The sequence below is a fragment of the Symphalangus syndactylus genome, chromosome 2 (assembly GCF_028878055.3).
Source record: "Symphalangus syndactylus isolate Jambi chromosome 2, NHGRI_mSymSyn1-v2.1_pri, whole genome shotgun sequence".
NCBI lineage: Eukaryota > Metazoa > Chordata > Mammalia > Primates > Hylobatidae > Symphalangus > Symphalangus syndactylus.
In genome coordinates, this window is record NC_072424.2 from 58,752,738 (window position 1) to 58,772,521 (window position 19,784).

The 19,784-nt window shown below is 34.9% G+C and overlaps 1 protein-coding gene across 1 annotated transcript in view; it reads left to right on the forward strand.

Annotated features, from left to right (window-relative positions):
• Positions 1 to 19,784, forward strand: part of EYS (eyes shut homolog) — a 2,088,383-nt gene that overhangs the window by 1,740,844 nt on the left and 327,755 nt on the right. The window contains exon 34 of the mRNA XM_063618766.1: positions 2,312 to 2,465. Coding sequence (XP_063474836.1) covers positions 2,312 to 2,465 — 154 coding nt within the window. The remainder of the gene's footprint in view (positions 1 to 2,311; positions 2,466 to 19,784) is intronic.

The window sequence follows — 19,784 nt, forward strand, 5'->3', positions numbered from 1 at the left end:
CAGCTTATCACAACTCCGCAGAACTTACACAGAAAGATTAATTCTAGGTAGAGTGTAGAACTTAAGTAAAGCTTACAGAAGCTAATGTAGAATAAATTTATGACTTTGGGGAAGGCAAATAATTCTTTTTATATATATATTTATTGTACTTTAAGTTCTAGGGTACATGTGCACAAAGTGCAGGTTTGTTACACATGTATACATGTGCCATGTTGGTGTGCTGCACCCATTAACTCGTCATTTACATTAGGTATATCTCCTAATGCTATCCCTCCCCCCTCCCCCCACCGCACAACATTGAAACATGACATGAAAGGACTAATCATAACTCTGAAGGAAACAATACATAAATTGATTTACACTAAAATTAAGAATTTACATTCATCAAAACTCACCCTTGAAATTGGCAAGTCAATCTACAGAACTGAAGAAGATATTTACAAGCTATGTAGTTGACAAAGAGCTTGTATTCAATAAGAAAAAAGCAAACAAATATAAATATGAGCAAGAAACACAAAGTGACATTTCACAACAGAGTATATCAAAATAGTCAGTAAACATGAGAATATGTTCAACTTCACCAATATCAAGAAAGTAAAATTAAAGCTATAATAAACAGAATAGGTAAAATCTACGAAGTGACCATACCAAATGATAAGGCTATGGATCAGCTGGAACTCTTGTACACTGCTGGTAAAGTGTTAAATATAAACAATTATTTTGGAAAACTGGCAATAGCTACTAAAGTTAATCATATTTATACTTTCTGACAGAGCTATTCAACTCCTAGATATATATACAACAGAAATGTATGCAATTTAACTGAAAGACGTATATAAAATGCTCATAGCAGCATTTTTCACAGTAACCAAAACCTAGGGGGAAAATGTCTACCTACACTAGAAACAGTAATTGAATTTTAAATATTAATTTAATGGAATATTACAAAACAATGATGATGAATTAACTGTGGCATAATGCTATCTCTCAAACATAACACTGAGCCGAAACAAATGCAGTAGTCCCTCATTATTTGCAAGGGATACATTCCAAGATCCACCTGAAACTGTGGATAGTACTAAACCCTATCAATATTATGATTTTTTCCTGTACATCCGTGCCAATGATAAAGTTTAATTTGTAAATTAGTAACAGTAGGACATTAATACCAACACATAATAGAATGATTATAACTATATCCTGTAATAAAAATTATGTGACTATGATTTCTCAAGATATTTTATTGTGCTGTAATTACCTGTTTTGGGACTGTCATAAAGGGAGGACTACAGTAGACTTAAAGAATCCATACAATATGATTCCACTAATGTGAAGACTAAAATCAAGTAAAACTAACTATAGCTGTTAAACATCAAGATAGTGGTTACTTTTGATGAAGAGTAGAAAAGAGTAGTGATTGGTAGGACTTCTGACAATGCAGATAATGGTCTTTTCCTTAACTTGGGTGATGTTTAGGTGAGCGGATTCATTTTGTGATTACTTACTGAGCTTTATGCTTATAATTTCTGCGATTTTCTGTATAAGTTATACTTCAATTAGGAAAGTTAGAAAGAGAGATCCATGGACTTCCAGGGACAGATGTCCAAATTTTAAGTAAAAAGAGAAAGATGAATGAAGCCATTTATGAATTTATTAATAAAGTATGATCTCATTTTTAAAAATAAAATTGGGATATGTAAATATTTGTATGTGGGGAGATAGGTGGTAGAAAAGAACATTTCAAAGTGGGGATGAAGAATGAGATTAGGAGAAAAGAAATATTTATCTTTTTTCTCTATATATTTCTCTATTATTTTGAATTTTATAGAAGATGCATATTGCTTTGTAATTAAAATACAAATAAACATAAGAAATTAGAAATCAAAAATAAAATTTAAACATTAGATTCAATAATAATACAAGTTATTAAAAACTCAGCATGGCACTCTTCATTTATTATTTTATTTAATTATCACAGGACTTCTAATACTCACAGTAGTTACTCTCACTACCCCATTTTAACATATGGGGAAACAGGTTTAAAATAGTTAAAGACATCTAGCTACTAGGTAACAGAATCAGAAGTTAAAATTCATGTCAAGTTAATGCTGTTAATACCATGCTATCCTCAGCCTGTGGACAATAATGTATGTTTCTAATATGGTACTTATTACACTGAATAATTATCTAATAACACTCCTACCAACCCCCTAAATCATTAGTCTTTGATGGCAAAGATTGTGTTTAATTATTATTAACCAATAAAATATAAATCTACATCAATTACTAATATATTGTTTTTTTCTTAAAGGTAATGGGAATAATTTTGGAAAGCAGTTTCTTCATTTATTTCTTGTGGAAGGAAGGCCATCGGTTAAATATGGATGTGGAAATTCGCAAAATATTTTGACTGTTTCTGCTAATTACAGCATTAACACAAATGCATTCACCCCTATCACAATACGGTAAGTACTGTACTCCACAGCAGTTCTTTCGTGCTGAAATTGTTTGTTTGTTTGTTTCTTTGTTTTGAGATGGAGTCTTGCTCTGTCACCCAGTCTGGAGTGCAGTGGTGTGATCTCAGCTCACTACAACCTCCGCCTCCCGGGTTCAAGAGATTCTCTTGCCTCAACCTCCCCAAGTAGTTGGGACTACAGGTGTGCACCACCACGCCTGGCTAGTTTTTTGTTGTTGTTTGTTTGTTTGTTTTAGTAGAGACGGGGTTTCACCATGCCGGCCAGGCTGGTCTCACACTCCTGACCTCATGATTCATCCTCCTAGGCCTACCAAAGTCTTGGGATTACAGGCATGAGCCACCGTGCCCAGCCTGAACTCTATTTTTTAAATGTTATTTACATGTGTAACAGCCACCCAAAAATGAAAAGAATTTTAAAAGTCCATCTGAAAATTGTTTTGTTTACTTTTTTTATTTTTGCTTTTGTTTTACTTGTTTATTTTTATAATTTGGTGGAATAAACTACAAATTGAACTAAGCTATAATTTAATACTATCCTATGGGAATCAAATTGCAGAGTAAATCAATTTTATTTGAAAATATTATGGTGCAAGCAAATAAATTAAAGCATCAAGTTGTTCAGTTAAAACTAACATCCAGTTTAATTGTTCAACAAACTATCTATGGAGTACAGCTGCTAGGAATTGGTTAGTGGGAGCCATTGACTGCACAAAAAAAGAAAACTCAGTAGAAAAGAAAAACCAAAACCAACAGAATGTTAAACGGAAATGTCTTTCTGGATTATATAAATTTTTGGAAATCAGTCTTTGAATTCATTTATGCTTCAAATTTATAAAACATCAGAAAAGAGAAATTGCTAAATGATGGTCACATCTCAGGGGCATTACTAAACAAAATTTACATGTAGCAACTAAGAATTCAAAATTTTTCATCAGTATAGCTCAAATTTTTCATCTAGTAATAATGGTCTCCAAAGTTACTCTATGTCATTGAAAAATATTCTGTGACTGAGTTCGTCTTTAAAATGACAATTAGATAAGTTAGTCTGATCAGCAGGAATCTTGGCTAACCTATGAAGGTTATATAAATCAAATAAACTTTCTCTGAAACTGCATCAGTCTGAAAATAACATCAACAAAATTGACACCAATCTGAAAATGAAACTTCTTACAGGCAGGAATGGTTTCTTACTCATTTTTAATGCACTTAACAGGGCATCTGACAAATAGGAGATACTCAGTAAATGTCTGAATGAATGAAGAAATGAGGGTGTCTGGGCTGGGCAATTCATTTGCTTATAACAAGAAGGCAATGAAATTTCTCTAAGGTAATGAAATTATTATTTGTAAATTAGGTATACCCTCTGCAACACTGAGTTCTATACAGACAAAACAAACTCCTTCAGAGCAACAGACAAATATTTCAACCATTTCTGTTATAAGTGTTTGCTGTTGATCACTAAAAAGAACCAGATGAGAAGCTAAATAACAGAAAACTGTTTAAAGGCATTTCTATTAATAAGAACATCATTTTATACAATGTCAACAATTTATACAAACAATAGTACTTTCAGTTATACATGAAATAATTGCTATTCGGGGGTAAGATTCTTAGAGAAATGATTTTCTTCTTTATTTTTAAGTAATAACCTAATAGAGCAGTCCTCAAACCATTCAGATTCTGAGATAGCCTCAGGAAAAAAACAACCTGTAAAATAAATATTGATGCTTCCAGTAAAACTGAAAAGGACTTTCCAAGTGTTTAGATTAATCTTATCAAAACTTAAGAAAGTAAAAAGGAGATATCCCTGTGAATGTAAAAATGCAAATCTGCTCTGTGTTATAGGCAATAGCCTACAAGAGCTCAAAGTGACAGTAGGCTGACCCTGGGACTATATATTACGTATTATATATCATTAATTTAAAACTATTGAGTGCTCATTTGCTAAGCACGCTCTCGATGTCTTAACATTTGCATCTCATTTTTCTGTTTCTCCTGGTTTTATTCTATATTTAGTTTCATATATTCATTTAACAAATGTTTCTTACTCTATTTGTAGCACTATACTAAGCTACTAGAATTCAATGCTAAGCCAAAACAGAAAAAAACCTAATTCTTATGTGTATACAGTTTAGTGAGGGTGATTGACAAGTAGACACACTAATAAAGGAATAATCTGAGATGTGTTGTAAATGAAAGAAACATGATGCAGGAAGAATAAGTTAAAGTAACCTAGCCTGTGCTCTCTAGACCAAAGAGCTTTAAAAATGAATAGAGATAAACTTGGTAAAAGAAAACACAGGCAAAGCAGTGGTTACGAATTTCAGGCAGAGGGAAGAGTATATGAAAAAACCCTTTGGGAGGCGGCTGGATCACCTGAGGTCAGGAGTTCAAGACCAGCCTGGCCAACATGGTGAAACCCCATCTCTACTAAAAATACAAAAAAATTAGTCAGGCATGGTGGCGCATGCCTGTAATCCCAGCTACTCAGGAGGCTGAGGCAGGAGAATCCCCCTTGAACCCAGGAGGCAGAGGTTGCAGTGAGCCGAGATCCTGCCACTACACTCCAGCCTGTGGAACAGAGCAAGACTCAATCAATTAATCAATCAATAAAACAAAACCCTATGCTAGAAAAAAAACATGGCATATTCAGATTCAGAGACCCCAAAGAACAGTGTGTTTTGAACAGAGAAGCAGAAGAGGGTGGCTTAGTAATGAAAGATGAAGTTTCAAAGGTAGACAGTTTGCAATTGCTATCTGGCCTTGCACCTATGTTAAGGAATAATTGAGGGAGCCAGTTAGAGGGTTACTGTATATCCAACTAAGATATAATGGTGGCTTGGACTAAAGTGACATATTTATGACATAATTAGGAGCAAAATGACAAATTAAATACTAGGAGTAAAAACAGAGGTGTCAAAAACTAATACTCATTTCCTTATGTGCAATTGGATAGCAGATTTTATCATCCACTGAGATAATAAACAATGCAAGAAGAGCAGGTTAGATTGAGAAGATCATGAGTTTAAGCTTGAGCATGCTGAGATTAAGGTGCCTTTGAAATACAAAGTGAAATTTTCCATTGAATATATGGAAGTAAAGGTCGGAGAAGGGATCTGGATGGAAAATATGAATTTATGAGTCATCACTGTGCAGACAATAATTGAAACCATGGGAATGGTTGAGAGTATATAGTAGGAAAAATTGCCTGGAATGACTCTTGAGGAGCTAACATTTAATAACTGTATACTGAAAGATGAAATCATAAAAGAGTCTGACAAGGAGTATGTAGGAAGTAACAGCCAAAAAAGGAGTAGAGTGTCATGGAAGGCAATGGCAAAGTTTATCAAATGCTCCAGTCCACTGGACTGTCCACATGATTCCATGACCTGAAGACTTCAGTGTAGCAGGATAGAGGAAGAAGCCCGATTAGAGAAAAATCAAGATAATATGTATATACAACTCTTTGAAGTTTTAATGTGAAAGTATAAAAAGAGGTAAGACGTTAACTAGAGGAAAGTGAAGAATCAAGAGAAAAAAACTTAAGATGAAAGAAATTCGAGTATGTTTAATTAATCGGAATTACTAGTTGAGAAGAAATTGTTAATACATAGAAAACTGATGAAAAAGGGAGAACATAAGTTTCTTCTTCTTTTTTTTTTTTTTTTTTTTTTTTTTGAGACGGAGTTCTGCTCTTGTCCCCCAGGCTGGAGTGCAATGGTGTGATCTCGGCTCACTGCAACCTCTGCCTCCAGGGTTCAAGCGATTTTACGGCCTCAGCCTTCAAGTAGCTGGGATTACAGGTGCCCACCACCACGCCTGGCTAATTTTTGTGTTTTTAGTAGAGAAGAGGGTTCACCATGTTGACCAGGCTGGTCTTGATCTCCTGACCTCAGGTGATCTTCCCACCTCAGCCTCCCAAAGTGTTGGGATTACAGGTGTGAGCCACAAAGCCTGGCCTAGAACATAAGTTTCTTAAAAGTTTAGGCCAGTAAGATACAATGTACATGAGAAAAGATTCCTGCCAGAGGGCAGGGAAAATAGAGATACATAGCTTGAGGCTTCTGATTTCTGTCATTGTAGATGTCCCTGGATTTATGATTGCCTTTGCTTTATCTGTCCAGTAGTTTATGTCACCTTCTCTTGCTGTCTCATCTGTTTAGTCTTACTTCTTATCATTAACTGGGCAAAATTTAGAATTTAAAGGTCTTTTGGTATGGCTTTTTTCCACTTAATTCTCACTAACAAAACTCTCACTATAAAAAGCAGGTGTGTTAGGTTCCTTTTTCATCATATGAATGTTGACGGGATTTCTTCAATATTAAAGTATTTGACAATAAAAAAAAAAGCATGATTGCTTAAAACTTTTTTCTTGTTTTTAAAGAGTCTCACTCTGTTGCCCACAATCCCACTGCAACCTCCAACTTCCAGGTTCAAGCGATTTTCCTGCCTCAGCCACCCAAATAGCTGGGATTACAGGCATGCGTCCCCACACCTGGCTAACTTTTGTATTTTTAGTAGAGAACAGGTTTCTCCATGTTGGCCAGGCTGGTCTTGAACTCCTGACCTCAGGTGATCCACCCCCCCATGGGCCTCCCAAAGTGCTGGGATTACAGGTATGATCCACCATGCCCAGCCTAATAAAAACTTATTTTCAAAAATTAATGGAATAAACCATAAGCCCAACTTGTAAAATGGCTTTATTTTTTATTAGCTATTATTTTTTATTTTGTTATTAGCCAGTACTTCCTCCAACTAAATCCATCTTACATCTGTAGGACAGAAGGGAGAAGTAGAACAAACTTGAATAAGCCACTTGTAGTGATTGAGGTCAATTCAGTATCAAGATAGAAGTTCTTCTTAAATGAAATGGAGCAGAGATCACAGTTCTACAGATACATTGTAATTCATACTCATGCACAGTTTGTCTTTCATTTCAACGAATTTTGAAAGGGATCACATAGAGAGAGCTATTGGTTTTCACAAGGGTTATTCTCTTTTAGGGAAGTTCAGAAAAAAATTGTCTTACTATATATATACACTTTTTTAAGTTTCTGAAGTTTAAAATTTTCTGGCACCTTTAGTGTCTGTTTTACACAAAAGCTAACTTTTACCCAGTATTTTATTCTCTAAAAAAGCCCTGTGTCCTTTATTCTAGGTGATTTACTGTGTTATCTGCATGTTTTAAAGGCACATAGCCTATTCCCCCTTCCTTAGATGCTACTATCTAACACTCCTGAGAACATTTCCTCAAAGATTTATCCAGAGGTATAAAGTTATTCATGTCTATTGAAGGTACACCCTAATACCTAATAATTTATTTTGGTTAGCAAACTCTTAGGGCAGCCAAAGTGGGATGTTGGCCAAGAATTGCATTACTTCCAGAGCAACACATCTCCAACAGCCACTTTTTAATAGCTCAGTGTAAAGAAATGCATGGTTTAACATCATCTGGACAGAGGCTGGAAAAGTTTCCAATAGTTCGGCGGCAAGAACCCTTATTAGTATTTGCTAAAACCCAAACATATGTCAAGTGAAATCATTGTAGACATATTTATCACATTACCTTTGATAATATTTGGTTCAGAAAACAAAATAAAAACTGCTAAGTTTTATAAAAGGACTAATTTTTATCTCCTGTTGACATCTCCATGTCTGAGATAAAACCTCATACATATTATATACGTATATCAGTACAGATTTTTTAAAATTCATTTTAATTAGCTCATTTCTCACAGTTGTTTAAGAAAGAAATGTATTGTAATGCAAAATCCACATTAACTTCACAAAATGGGAAGAATGATTCTGAGTAGGCTTAATTTTGGTCATATCAAATTAAGATATTAGTAAGTAATTCATAGAAAACAGACAACGTCTTATAATACCCATATTTAATTTATTAAAGGCTCTCAGACACCTCTGCTCAACCTCAGATTCCAGTTATCTGGCCTTTCCCCACATATATCCTCTGCATTGCAGCTTGCTTGCCCAGATGGTATTGCCCTATAACTCAATATGGAGAATGAGCAAGAGACCATTCAATTTCATGTAAGAAAAAAGAATATCCATACTCTATTCTATAATTTTGACAGTAACTAAAAATGTTACCTATGTTTCTAATTTTCTAAAATACATAAAAACTTTTCACATGTTCCTGATAGTTAATATTATATAAGCTATGGATTGCATGCTGGTCGTCTTAGAGCCAGGAAACTATGTGAGAGCCTTCACTTCTTGAAACAGATGGTGACTTTTGAACTGTGCTAAATCTATAAGATATTAGATTTATTCATAAAATGTTGCCATGTCAATATGGAAAGTTTGGCAAGATTTTCATATTAAAAAGGTCAAACTTCATCACTTCAATATTAATTTGTGTATCTTTTTATCAGCTCTTCCATCTGGTATTTCTTAGAGGAAATGTAGGAAAACTCAAGCTCAATATGGGAAATATAGGTAATACTTTATCATTATATTGGCATGTATGTAAATATATAAAGCTAAACATTACTCTTATACCTTTATCCATGCATAGCCTGTCTGTACATAGCATACATAAAACTAGCTGGAGAGCAAGTTACAATACAGTTTATTTGTATTAAATTATGAAGATCTACTGTAAAACTAAAATTTCTTTTATTACATAAGCTTAAGAAAATCTTTAAAAGATATCTATGAATCTATAAGTTGGTAATTTTAGTACTATTTTGGATTATTGGATAGAACGTTCTACTATATAAAGTTGTCTCTAAAATTTGCATACTTCTTGAGAAACGTGGAAGTATTAGTTTGGTGCTTATTGATTCAAAAATAAATAAGGTGGAGCATCTCAGTCTGAATGTGAACCTGAGTCTACAGAGTATCTTTATGGAATAACATGCCAGTGGACTCTACCAGCCAGTTTGATGTTTAAAAAACATATTTGAAGTGACTTGACTCTGTAATCACATTTGTGCCTTTTAATTGTGCAATTCACTTCAAATTGTCAAAACAGAGTGGCAATTAGCAAAATTTAAAAAGTCAGACTTAGGGCCCAAATTCTCGTCTTACCAAATGCTAAGATGAGAAGACAGAGAACTGGTTGACTCTCAAGTCCTGAGAGCAACCACAAAGACCCTACTGAAGAGAAAGGGACAGGTGGCAAGTACATCTATAATATGAAATGAAAAATGAACCATTTTGAAGATTAGAAATTTATCAGGGGACAACAGATGAAAGAGGATCTGCAAAGATATCAAGGTGTAGATAATAACATGCTCATGGAAGAAAATGTATGATGAGAACAAAAAGTTCCAGGTGAAAGGATGTTTAGCTCCTCAGTAAGTCACCATCAAACATTGTCATTTCTAATGCAGAGGACAACAAATAAAAATAAAAGGCAAGAAACGTTTTGAGCACTAGCAGTGTATGCTGAGGAAGACTCCAGATTTTCTCCATCCTTTATAATTAGTGGTAAATTTCTACCACTGTCACAAAAGACTATTGAGGAAGTTTAAATTATTTTTGTGCAGTGGCAGAGTATACAGCAAAATAAACTTCAATTCTTAAAAGCCTTCTAATTCTAAAATGTGTGTAGTTTATCACTTTCAAGACAAGATTTTGACAGTTATATAAGAAAGTAATGTGAAACAAATGAAGACTTAGGGGCAAATTAAATTTATAAAAATTGGGACAGAATAGCAATAATTGATGGGGGTCAGAGAACACTCTGGCATATAGCACAGTTAAATAATAGGATTTAACATGTTGAAAAGTAAGATTCAGGGGAAACATCAAGAAATTTGTTAATTAAGTGATGAAGTGGTGATTTAACAATACATTTATATTTTGCATATTTTTCCTTCCACTTCCGTAGTCCCGCTAGCTCTCCTTAATTGGAACTTATCATTATGGTTAGAGAGTATTTGATTACTGCCTTAAAATGACTATTGGGAAAGAGACTTTATTGTGAAAAATTTTTGAAGCCTATTCTTAGTGGTAGAGCTCAATCCTTGAAAACATTTCTCTCAATTAACTTCTTTAGAATAATTCGCACTGAGTTCACTCAAAATATAGACCATGTTTTTTTAAAGAGGTTTAATGGACTCACAGTTCCACATGACTGGGGAGGACTCACAATCATGGCAGAAGTTGAAGGAGGAGCAAAGTCACATCTTACATGGTGGCAGGCAAGACAACGTGTGCAGGGGAACTGCCCTTTATAAAACCATCAGATCTCCTGAGACTTATTCGCTATCATGAGAACAGCACAGGAAAACCCTCCCACTGGGTCTCTCCCACAACATGGGGAGATTATGAGACCAGCCTGGGCAACATGGTGAAACTCTATCTCTACGAAAAATTAGCTGGTTATTATGGTGTATGCCTATAATCTCAGCTGCTTGGGAGGCTGCAGTGGGAGAATCATCTGAGCCTGGGAGGTCGAGGCTGCAGTGAGCCAAGATCGTACCACTAAACTCCAGCCTGGGTGACAGAGTGAGACTCTGTCTCAAAGGAAAAACAAACAAACAGATTCAAAAATTAGCTGTCTTTGAACTGAAATATTAGTCTAAAGTATGCTAATATATGAAAGTAATATGTTTGATTTTTGAGTGTGAAATAAGAATACTCTAAAAATTAAAATAGCTTATAAAATTCAAATAATTTTTACTTATTAGTGGCTTAAAATTACTGTGAAAGGTATATGAGCTAAACAGACAAATATCATACTTGTTTAACAATTAGACAGTGGTTAATTCATAAACTTCTAATCGGACATCTCTCTTTGGATAGTTGCTCTGGCATTCTTTCCAAAAGTTTATTTACTTTTTAAAAATGAAATGTTAGAAAGCTGTTGTTTTGGAAATGTATAATTTCAAAAGTAAAACTTGCTTTTGAAAAATTGAAATTCTTATATATGAAGGAGGATTATAATAACAGAGCATCATTGTTAATAAAAACACACTTGAGACCATTCCTTTTTTTAAAAAAAAAAAAACACCTTACTTTATAAATGAAGCTAAAGGAAGCTATGCCAGATTCCTCCTCAACAAATTGCTCATGCTTCATCAATGTATGAATAAAATGCAGATATATGTTGATATAAATTGTTTTACAATTTAGCATCTGAACTCTTTTCCACCCAACACTATTCAGTTAAGAATAATTTAATGCTTTTTAAAAGATTTACCAATTTTCTTTAAAATTGAAGGCTGGTTCCATACACAGGTACTGGTATTGAGCCAAAGTGTTTGAACTCAATAAATATAGAACAAAGACTTTTAATATTTCTTCAGATAATTTATTCTAATGCCATCATAAGACACAGTAAATTTCTGTTTTATGGTATTTGAAATAGAATTCTATTCTGTCCTGGTCCCTCTTACTTTTTAACTTTCTAATAGCTGGCCCAATTCTAATTGCCAGTAATATCAGAACTCCATCCTGCCCTTCAAAAACAAAATGTTACAAAGATAAAAAGAAGGAGATTGCAGGACAAAGCCCTATACCAATTACCATAAAACAGGAATTTACTGTGCCTCTTGATGACATTATGTTCACAGTACCCAGTGGCATCTGCTCATCTACATAGGGGCTGGTTAGACACCTAAGTACAGCTCCCACCATTTGAAGTGCAAAAGTTTCCAGTCAAATGCGATGGACAAGATAGACTCAACTATGCCCTGGGAATCCCTTCCCCTCTACCCGAGGAATAAAATACCAAAGGAACATTCTCCTGTTTGCATGGTAACAGCAGTGCCAGTCATCCCTTTCACTAGAGTGCAGCAGCAGAAATTAGGGTGAAGGAGAATCTCAATTCCTCTGGCACCTCAGCCTCACGGAAAGTAATAGAAACACAGTTCCAGTTTAGTGTAGCCTCTTAGAATAGGATTATATAGAATTCTTAGAATAGGAAATGTAGGAATGTAATAGGAACATTATTCTTAAAACATTATTCTTGTATTCTTAGAACAGGAAAAAATAAAGTCTTGGATTGATGATGCACAGAAATCACCAACAAGCGACTCTGATACTTGGCGCACATGTGCAAACAAGTCCTGAGGATTTCTAAAAATCTTTGGAGGGGGAGAGTCTATAATGGATTGTAACTCCTGCAGTTAAGAGTGTGTATTCTCAGCCCCTGAAACTTAATAACTGCATCTTAGGTCAAATTCCCTGGAAACAGTCTGTGCCATGGAGATTTGCATGCACAAAGTTTATTAGAGAATGCTCTTAGGAACAAACACTTGGAACGCAGTGAGGGAAACAGGATCGAACAGAGGCAAAAGTTGAATTGCAAAGTAGTTGCACCAGAGGCCTCAGCTGTCTGTAAGGGGAGTCTGGACTTGAGATGTTCATATTTTCCTGAATTTAGTCAAGAGGACCAGGCCTTTGCATCCCCTCTCATCCCGAGGGGCCTCTGGGCAGCACACCACAGTATTCACTGTAACTGACTGAGGCTGATGGCTAGAATCCGCACTTACTGGCTTTAGAAGCCTGAGACACTTGGGTTTGACTTACACCTAAGCAAGCCAAGGTTGTTTTTAGATAAACTAGGCAGGTATCCCCACACCCACTATCGCCCCGCCATAGTAACCAGGGAGCTAAATTCCCTGTGTTAGTGACGGTTCCCCCATGTTCTACTGTTTCTTATGAGAAGTGACCCAAACAAACAGTGACGCTTCAGAAGAACAGCTAAATACTCATCATACCAAAACCACAAAATTCTAATTGCATAGATGTGCATCAGCAGGGACACATGTAACTCCAAATAATGCCACTCACTGATATATCATTAGAACATACACCACAGCCCAAGCAGGGTATACCTGGGTATAGAACAAAAGAAGGAATCTTTATAGATTCATTCTACTTCAAAATGAAGGCACAGGACACGTAAAAGGCAGAATCCTGAGAGTGGGGAAGTGAGGAAGCAAAGCACTCTTTGTGTAACTACGAAGGATCTTACATGTTTCTTTTTTGAAACATAAAGATAATAATACTCATTTTCCTGCTATATAGGCTTCTGTGAATATCATGTATACGAAAGTGCTTTGGGGGAGGGACAGCATTAGGAGATATACCTAATGCTAAATGATGAGTTAATGGGTGCAGCACACCAACATGGCACATGGATACATATGTAACAAACCTGCACGTTGTGCACATGTACCCTAAAACTTAAAGTATAATAATAATAAAATAAAATTAAACTAAAAAAAGAAAAAAAATCAAGTATCCCTCAAACGAAAGTATTAGTTATGGTATTTCACACACACATACACCTATTTCTTCTATTGCTGCTGTAGGACTAGAAAAAAAATGCTACTTTTTATTTTACAGCATCTTATTAAAAACACTTCATAATTAGGCAGTTATCAGAGTGACTAATCCACTGTCCTCTGGGGCAAAGGTCTTTGAAGGTTCTTGCTTGTTACGCTTGTCTTCCTTTGCAGCTTCATACATGGGAAAGTGGTAGTCCTGGAGCTGTAAGAGGCCAAGCTCCAGGAGGGTCACACCTCTTCTTATCTGTACTACAGTAAGCAGATCTGCTTCTATGACATCAGGAAAGAAAACTGCCCAGATGACTGTGAGGTGGATGAGTAAGTGTCTGTTAAGTTTGGGGCCTGTTACGTTTAAAGGATAGGCTGAAAACTTCACTTGCATTACAGTAGTCTCATTTAGTCATTTCTTCATGTCCATTAATAGCTATGTAATACATATTAATTTTGCACTTATGTGACAGCCACCATGAAATATTTTTATACACTATCTCACTTATTCTTTATAATATCTTTAAGGGGTAGTTATTTTTCTGATACTCATTTAAGAAGTGAGGAAACTGGGACTTAAGGAAATTAGGTAATTTTCTAAAGTCATGCAAGTAATTGAAACAGGGTTCCTACCTAGGCCACTTTACTCTAGGGCCCTTGTATTTAACCATGCTATATAACTCATTCCTGAAATGTTCTTTAAATGAGGTCACTCTCAAATCAACAATAGAAAACCTCCCCTTTCTCCATCATTTATCATTTTATGAACAAATCATGTGTCTTATAATCAAGCTTTTTTCTCAGCTCCTTCCATCTTTACCCTCCTCTAATACCCAAGTCTCATGAGCTTGCCACTCCATTGAAGCCATAATCTCTACTGTCCCAAACACAGTCCTACATTTTCCTACCACATGCATCGTAGCTAATAATACAGCTCCTTCCTAAATATTCTGGGGGTTTTTCTATGAAATTGTACCTTATGCTTTCTGCAAGCCATTCACCTTCTAAAAGCTAGCCTAGACTGGTCCCAACTCATACTCAACTCCTTTGCTGTCCATTCCCAGCATGCTCAGGACTTGTAAAGGATTTTTCTATTGATCTTTTGTTATCTCATCTCCAAAATCAAACAATAAATGGTACAAGAGTCCTTTTCTCTCATGTAAACTACTATAAGAATGCTAGGAATAAAGTATGTATTTATTAGAGATAATCCCTAAGACCACATGTGACACTAAATCAACACAATATAAACAAGTATATAAGGGTTGAAATGTTATAGTCAGAAGAAGATCAATTATACAGACTTCACCATAGAAATCTTACTAAAGGGGATTAGTTAAGTATGTAAAGGCCATGGAAATTTAGCTTTATAGAGAGATTATTTGCAGTAGGTTTGCCATATGCAAATATACAAATAAAATGCTCATACGAGAAATTAGAAAATTGGCTCAAACCTAATGAGAACTCTAAAAGTTGCAAAAAAGGAAATGGCATTAGTAGAGGGCCTTCAAGGTTAAATGGAGAGGCTGTTGATTCTAACTTTTTTCTTAAAGAAAATGTCTAAATTATATTAATGATAAAATAGCTATCACTAATTAAGCTCTTACTATTGTCTAAGCATACTTCTTGGTCTTCACCTGTAGTTAATTATTTACACCTGTATTTAATTATTTCTAATATCCACCCAGTGAGTTACTATCATACTTATTTTAAAGAAGACAACATTGAGGCACATAAGCCAGAGGACACTGAAAAATCACACAGAAGTTTTCAAAGTCAAGAAATTTGAATCCAGAGTCTAACTCTAATCACTACTCAATATTGCATGGTCTATATTACAGGCAATAAATGAAGTTAAAATCTCTTATACTTTACATTTCATTAAAACCTTAAGAAATATTCAAAATTTTGTTTTTAATTCTAAAATGTGCTTTATAAAATTACTGAACATAATTTTGGAAGCTCAACTGTAATAAAAATTAAAAACGTACAAAATCTAAAACTTTTAATTTCTATTTTCACTTATGACTGCCATTTTTCTATTAGAAATTTCACACAATAAAATTTAGCAAAAGTTTTATTCTAATTGGGATAATATATTGAAAGAAACATGCAATTGGTATGCCATTTATAAACTCGAATTTCAAAAAAAGGGGTAGAAAAAATTATTTTTACTTATCCCACAAAATACATATGTATGATAAATTTAAACATAAGTTGTTTATAAATTATTATATGCTGCTATACTTATTATAAATCAAAAATTTTAATGTATTTGCTATTATGAAAAAAGCCATGTTTTGGTCTGTTCTCATGCTGCTGTGAAGAAATACCTGAAACTGGGTAATTTATAAAGAACAGAGATTTAATTGACTCACAGTTCGGCATGGCTGGGGAAGGCCTCAGCAAACTTACAATGATGGCAGAAGGCATCTCTTTGCAGGGTGGCAGAAGAGAGAATGAGTGCAAGCAGGGAAATGCCAGACGCTTATAAAACCCTCAGACCTCGTGAGACTTACTCACTATCAGAGAACAACATGGGAGAAACCACCGCCATGATTCAATTACCTCCACCTGGTCCCACCCTTAACACGTGAGGATTATTACAATTCAGGATGAGATTTAGGTGGGGACACAGAGCCAAACCATATCAAGCTGTAACATTCTATTACTTAAAATTTGTTAGGCTATATTGGTAAATACTGTTTAAAAAGTTTTTAGAAAATATTTTATCATCTTAGAAAATTACATGGATCAATTATAGTTCTATTATAGACACATGTTTTCAATTCCATAAATGCAGGAAAGTTTAGCACATTCCCCTTCTATCTAATACGAGGAGGTATGTTATACTAAAATGAATATTTATTTCTAATTAAAAGACTGATGCAAATTGATATGCTATTTTTCAGATTTTTCTCAACCAAGATTACTGATTATTATTTGAGCGAACAGTTGCTTTAAAATACCACATGTAAGTTGTTCAAAAGTATGTCTAAGTGCTTAATTAAAAAGTTTTCATTGCTGGGTTTATTCCTAGGCTCAGGGAAAAGGGGAGTGATTTTTTTTATTACATTTGATGACTCTAACTGATCCACTGAGAAAATAGCAAATTTTATTTCTATACTGTTTTAATGGTCCAAAATAATTAAGTGTTCTCACAAAATATGTTTATTTTTTTCTAAAATATTTAAATGTAAGATTGAAAAGTTACATTAACAATAATGTAGCTCAATCCCCTCATTTTTCTGATGAAGAAACTTCACGCCTGAGAAAAAAGGAGACTTGCATGGAGCCACATGACTCAAGGACAAAATGAGAAAGTTAGAACAACTAGATGCACATTTGGCACTCTTTCCTCTGCACCCATCTTTTATATCTATTGTTACAGGTGACATACTGCTACCTTTATCTTTCCCCTCTCTGTGACCTGTTTTACTTCCTATTATATATAAAGAAAAGAGCTATCAGTTGTTTGTTCATTATGCCAGGCCTACAGAACACTTGACTCTTTGTTAGAGGATCAAGAAGTCCAAACCAAATAACTCCTCTTTTTCAAACCTGACCTGGAAGACTTCTGTTTATAAGAACAATCATGCTCATTTATCTGGTCATCATAAGTGAAAATTAGTGATCTCGATTAACACAAAAATCACAGAATCTTAATTTTAAAAAACTATGGGCAAGTCTCTATTCTTATCCCTAATGCATATGGGATTTATCTAAAACCACCTTAAAGCTTGATAGTATTAGCTAAATTTTAACAATAATGGGAAATTGCTACTCCAGGAAGCATCCTATTCCGTTCTACATTGACAGACTCTGTACATGTTAGGGACTTGTTTACATTAAGGAAATGTATTTTTCCTTGCAATTTTGTGTGCATTAGTCCTCTACCTGTTCTTTTAAGAAAAAAAGAAAGGGCACATATAACTCTATAAATTTATCTTCCTGTTTCTACTTAACTGCCCTTAACTATTTCCTAATCATGAAATATAAACTCTATGCAAGCAGGACTAATGTTTTTAATCGCTATTTCTCCACAGCACTTAATGTAGTGCTAGTATACAGTACGTGTTTAATAGGTATTTCTCAAATGAATGAAGCAAGTTTTCTTAGCTTCCCTGTGTTTTTTCTATAAACAAAATACTCCCAGCTCCTAACCCATTTTCAACAACATGACTTGGGAAATCCTCACCTTCCTAACTATTCCCTACATTCATCATTCAATGTATCAGCTACCAGATAATCTATCAGAGACAGTGGAATTCAGTATTCCCCTTATAATATAAAAATGCATAACAAAAGTGAGATTATAATATGCTCAAACAAGAATGAATTCACTTTTCTCAATTTTCAGATCATTCAGATTGTGATTTTAGCCAGCTAGGTCCCTATGTCTTTTTAACATAAACTGCCTTAAATTATTTAAGTTGCTTAGTCATACTGCCAGATTTTACCACTCTCATAATATGTAAACATCCTCAGGAGATTTAACACATTAAGCAAAGTTCCCAATCATTCACAGCTTGTGGTCAATTGCTTCCATCAGATATAATTTTCGCCTAACCCCTAGCTGAGAGAGCAGCATGCTGAAGGAATGGAAGTTTTCCGAGATGGAGTGAATGTTTTTGTAACTTGTGGCACTGCCCAGAAAGTCAAGTTTGAGTACAGCCCCCAGTACTAGGAAAGAAAGAAAGAAAAGAGCCAGGGTGAGAGTTTAACACAGTAAGGGCATTTAGGATAACACTGAAACAAATTTTTCCCCTATTCATGTATTTTCAGTGTATATGATTTGGTACATTTTAATTAGGAGTCTACTATGAGTCAGGTACTATAAGACCCTCTAGTTAATAGGAGAAGGGAAAAATGTGTTTCTGACAATATGAAATTTTAGCCTACTAAGACAAATGTAAGAAACAAGTAAACAAGTGTATAGTTAGTCATTTTGAAAAATGTCCCAGGTAAAATAGAATTCAGAGGTACAACATAATGGCAGGGGGTGGGAGGGATTCAATAAAAGAGTCAGGAGAGAATTCCAAAGAGGGGATGATCAGAGATACTTGGATGAGAAGAAGCCTGCCATTTGAAGAATGAAGGAATGTATGTGGATGTGGATATGAATATAAATATATCTCTGTTAAAGAAAGAAGGCAGGGTGAATAATGACTGCTATAATAACATGTTTTAAAAAGTGTTACCAAATCTGAGAAGTACTGTGACTTTCTTTCCCCTAATAAGATGTCAGAAACTCACTGCCTACACAGGTTCAGGAGAGCAGCCTCCTTGCAAATCCATCGTCTGCCTGGGCCCAAATTGTCTACCTGGAGTGTGTGCTGGCTCTATAAGGAGTTGAATTTCCCCCCACCTGGGTGCAATGGAACAGGCTGTCACAGGCTGCTGCACATGAACCCCGTTTTTATGACTATTTTATAACCTCATTTCTATCTGTCTTCAGAAAAACTAGAATATCCATCTGTTGTTTCTGCAATATCAATGTTCTTAGTATTTTAGTCAATCAGATGATGCCCTGTCTAGTTTCTCAGCCAAGTGCCTCCTTAGACTTTGCCTGAACATACTCCTAGGAGATATTTGAGAGGTCACAAGTTGGGCTAATACAAGCTACATACAGGGATGTCTTTTCCAAAAGTCTGTAAAACGCACCCACCTCTATCTGCCTACATGGCACCAGAGACCACTTATCTGGGCTTAAACACCTTTAGTTTCTAATGCTTTTCAAAGTGGTACCTAAATTCAATCCAATGGGAAAGAATTGAACATGTCTGACGTGGTCAGTACTCTGCTGGGTGCTATGGAGTATAGAAAAGTTAATCACCAAAATATAAAAAATATTAACTGTAGTGATAAGCATGCTAAAGTATGCCTTAGCATACGGTGAAATGTGCTCATCTCTGCAACTTATTTTGCAATTTAAACAAAAAATAAGGTGAAGTGATGGATGAATAGAGGAATATATATGTGATAGTGCAAATATAGCAAAATGTTCATCAAATACAGCAAAATGTTAATTGTAGGATCTAGGTAGGTACATGACT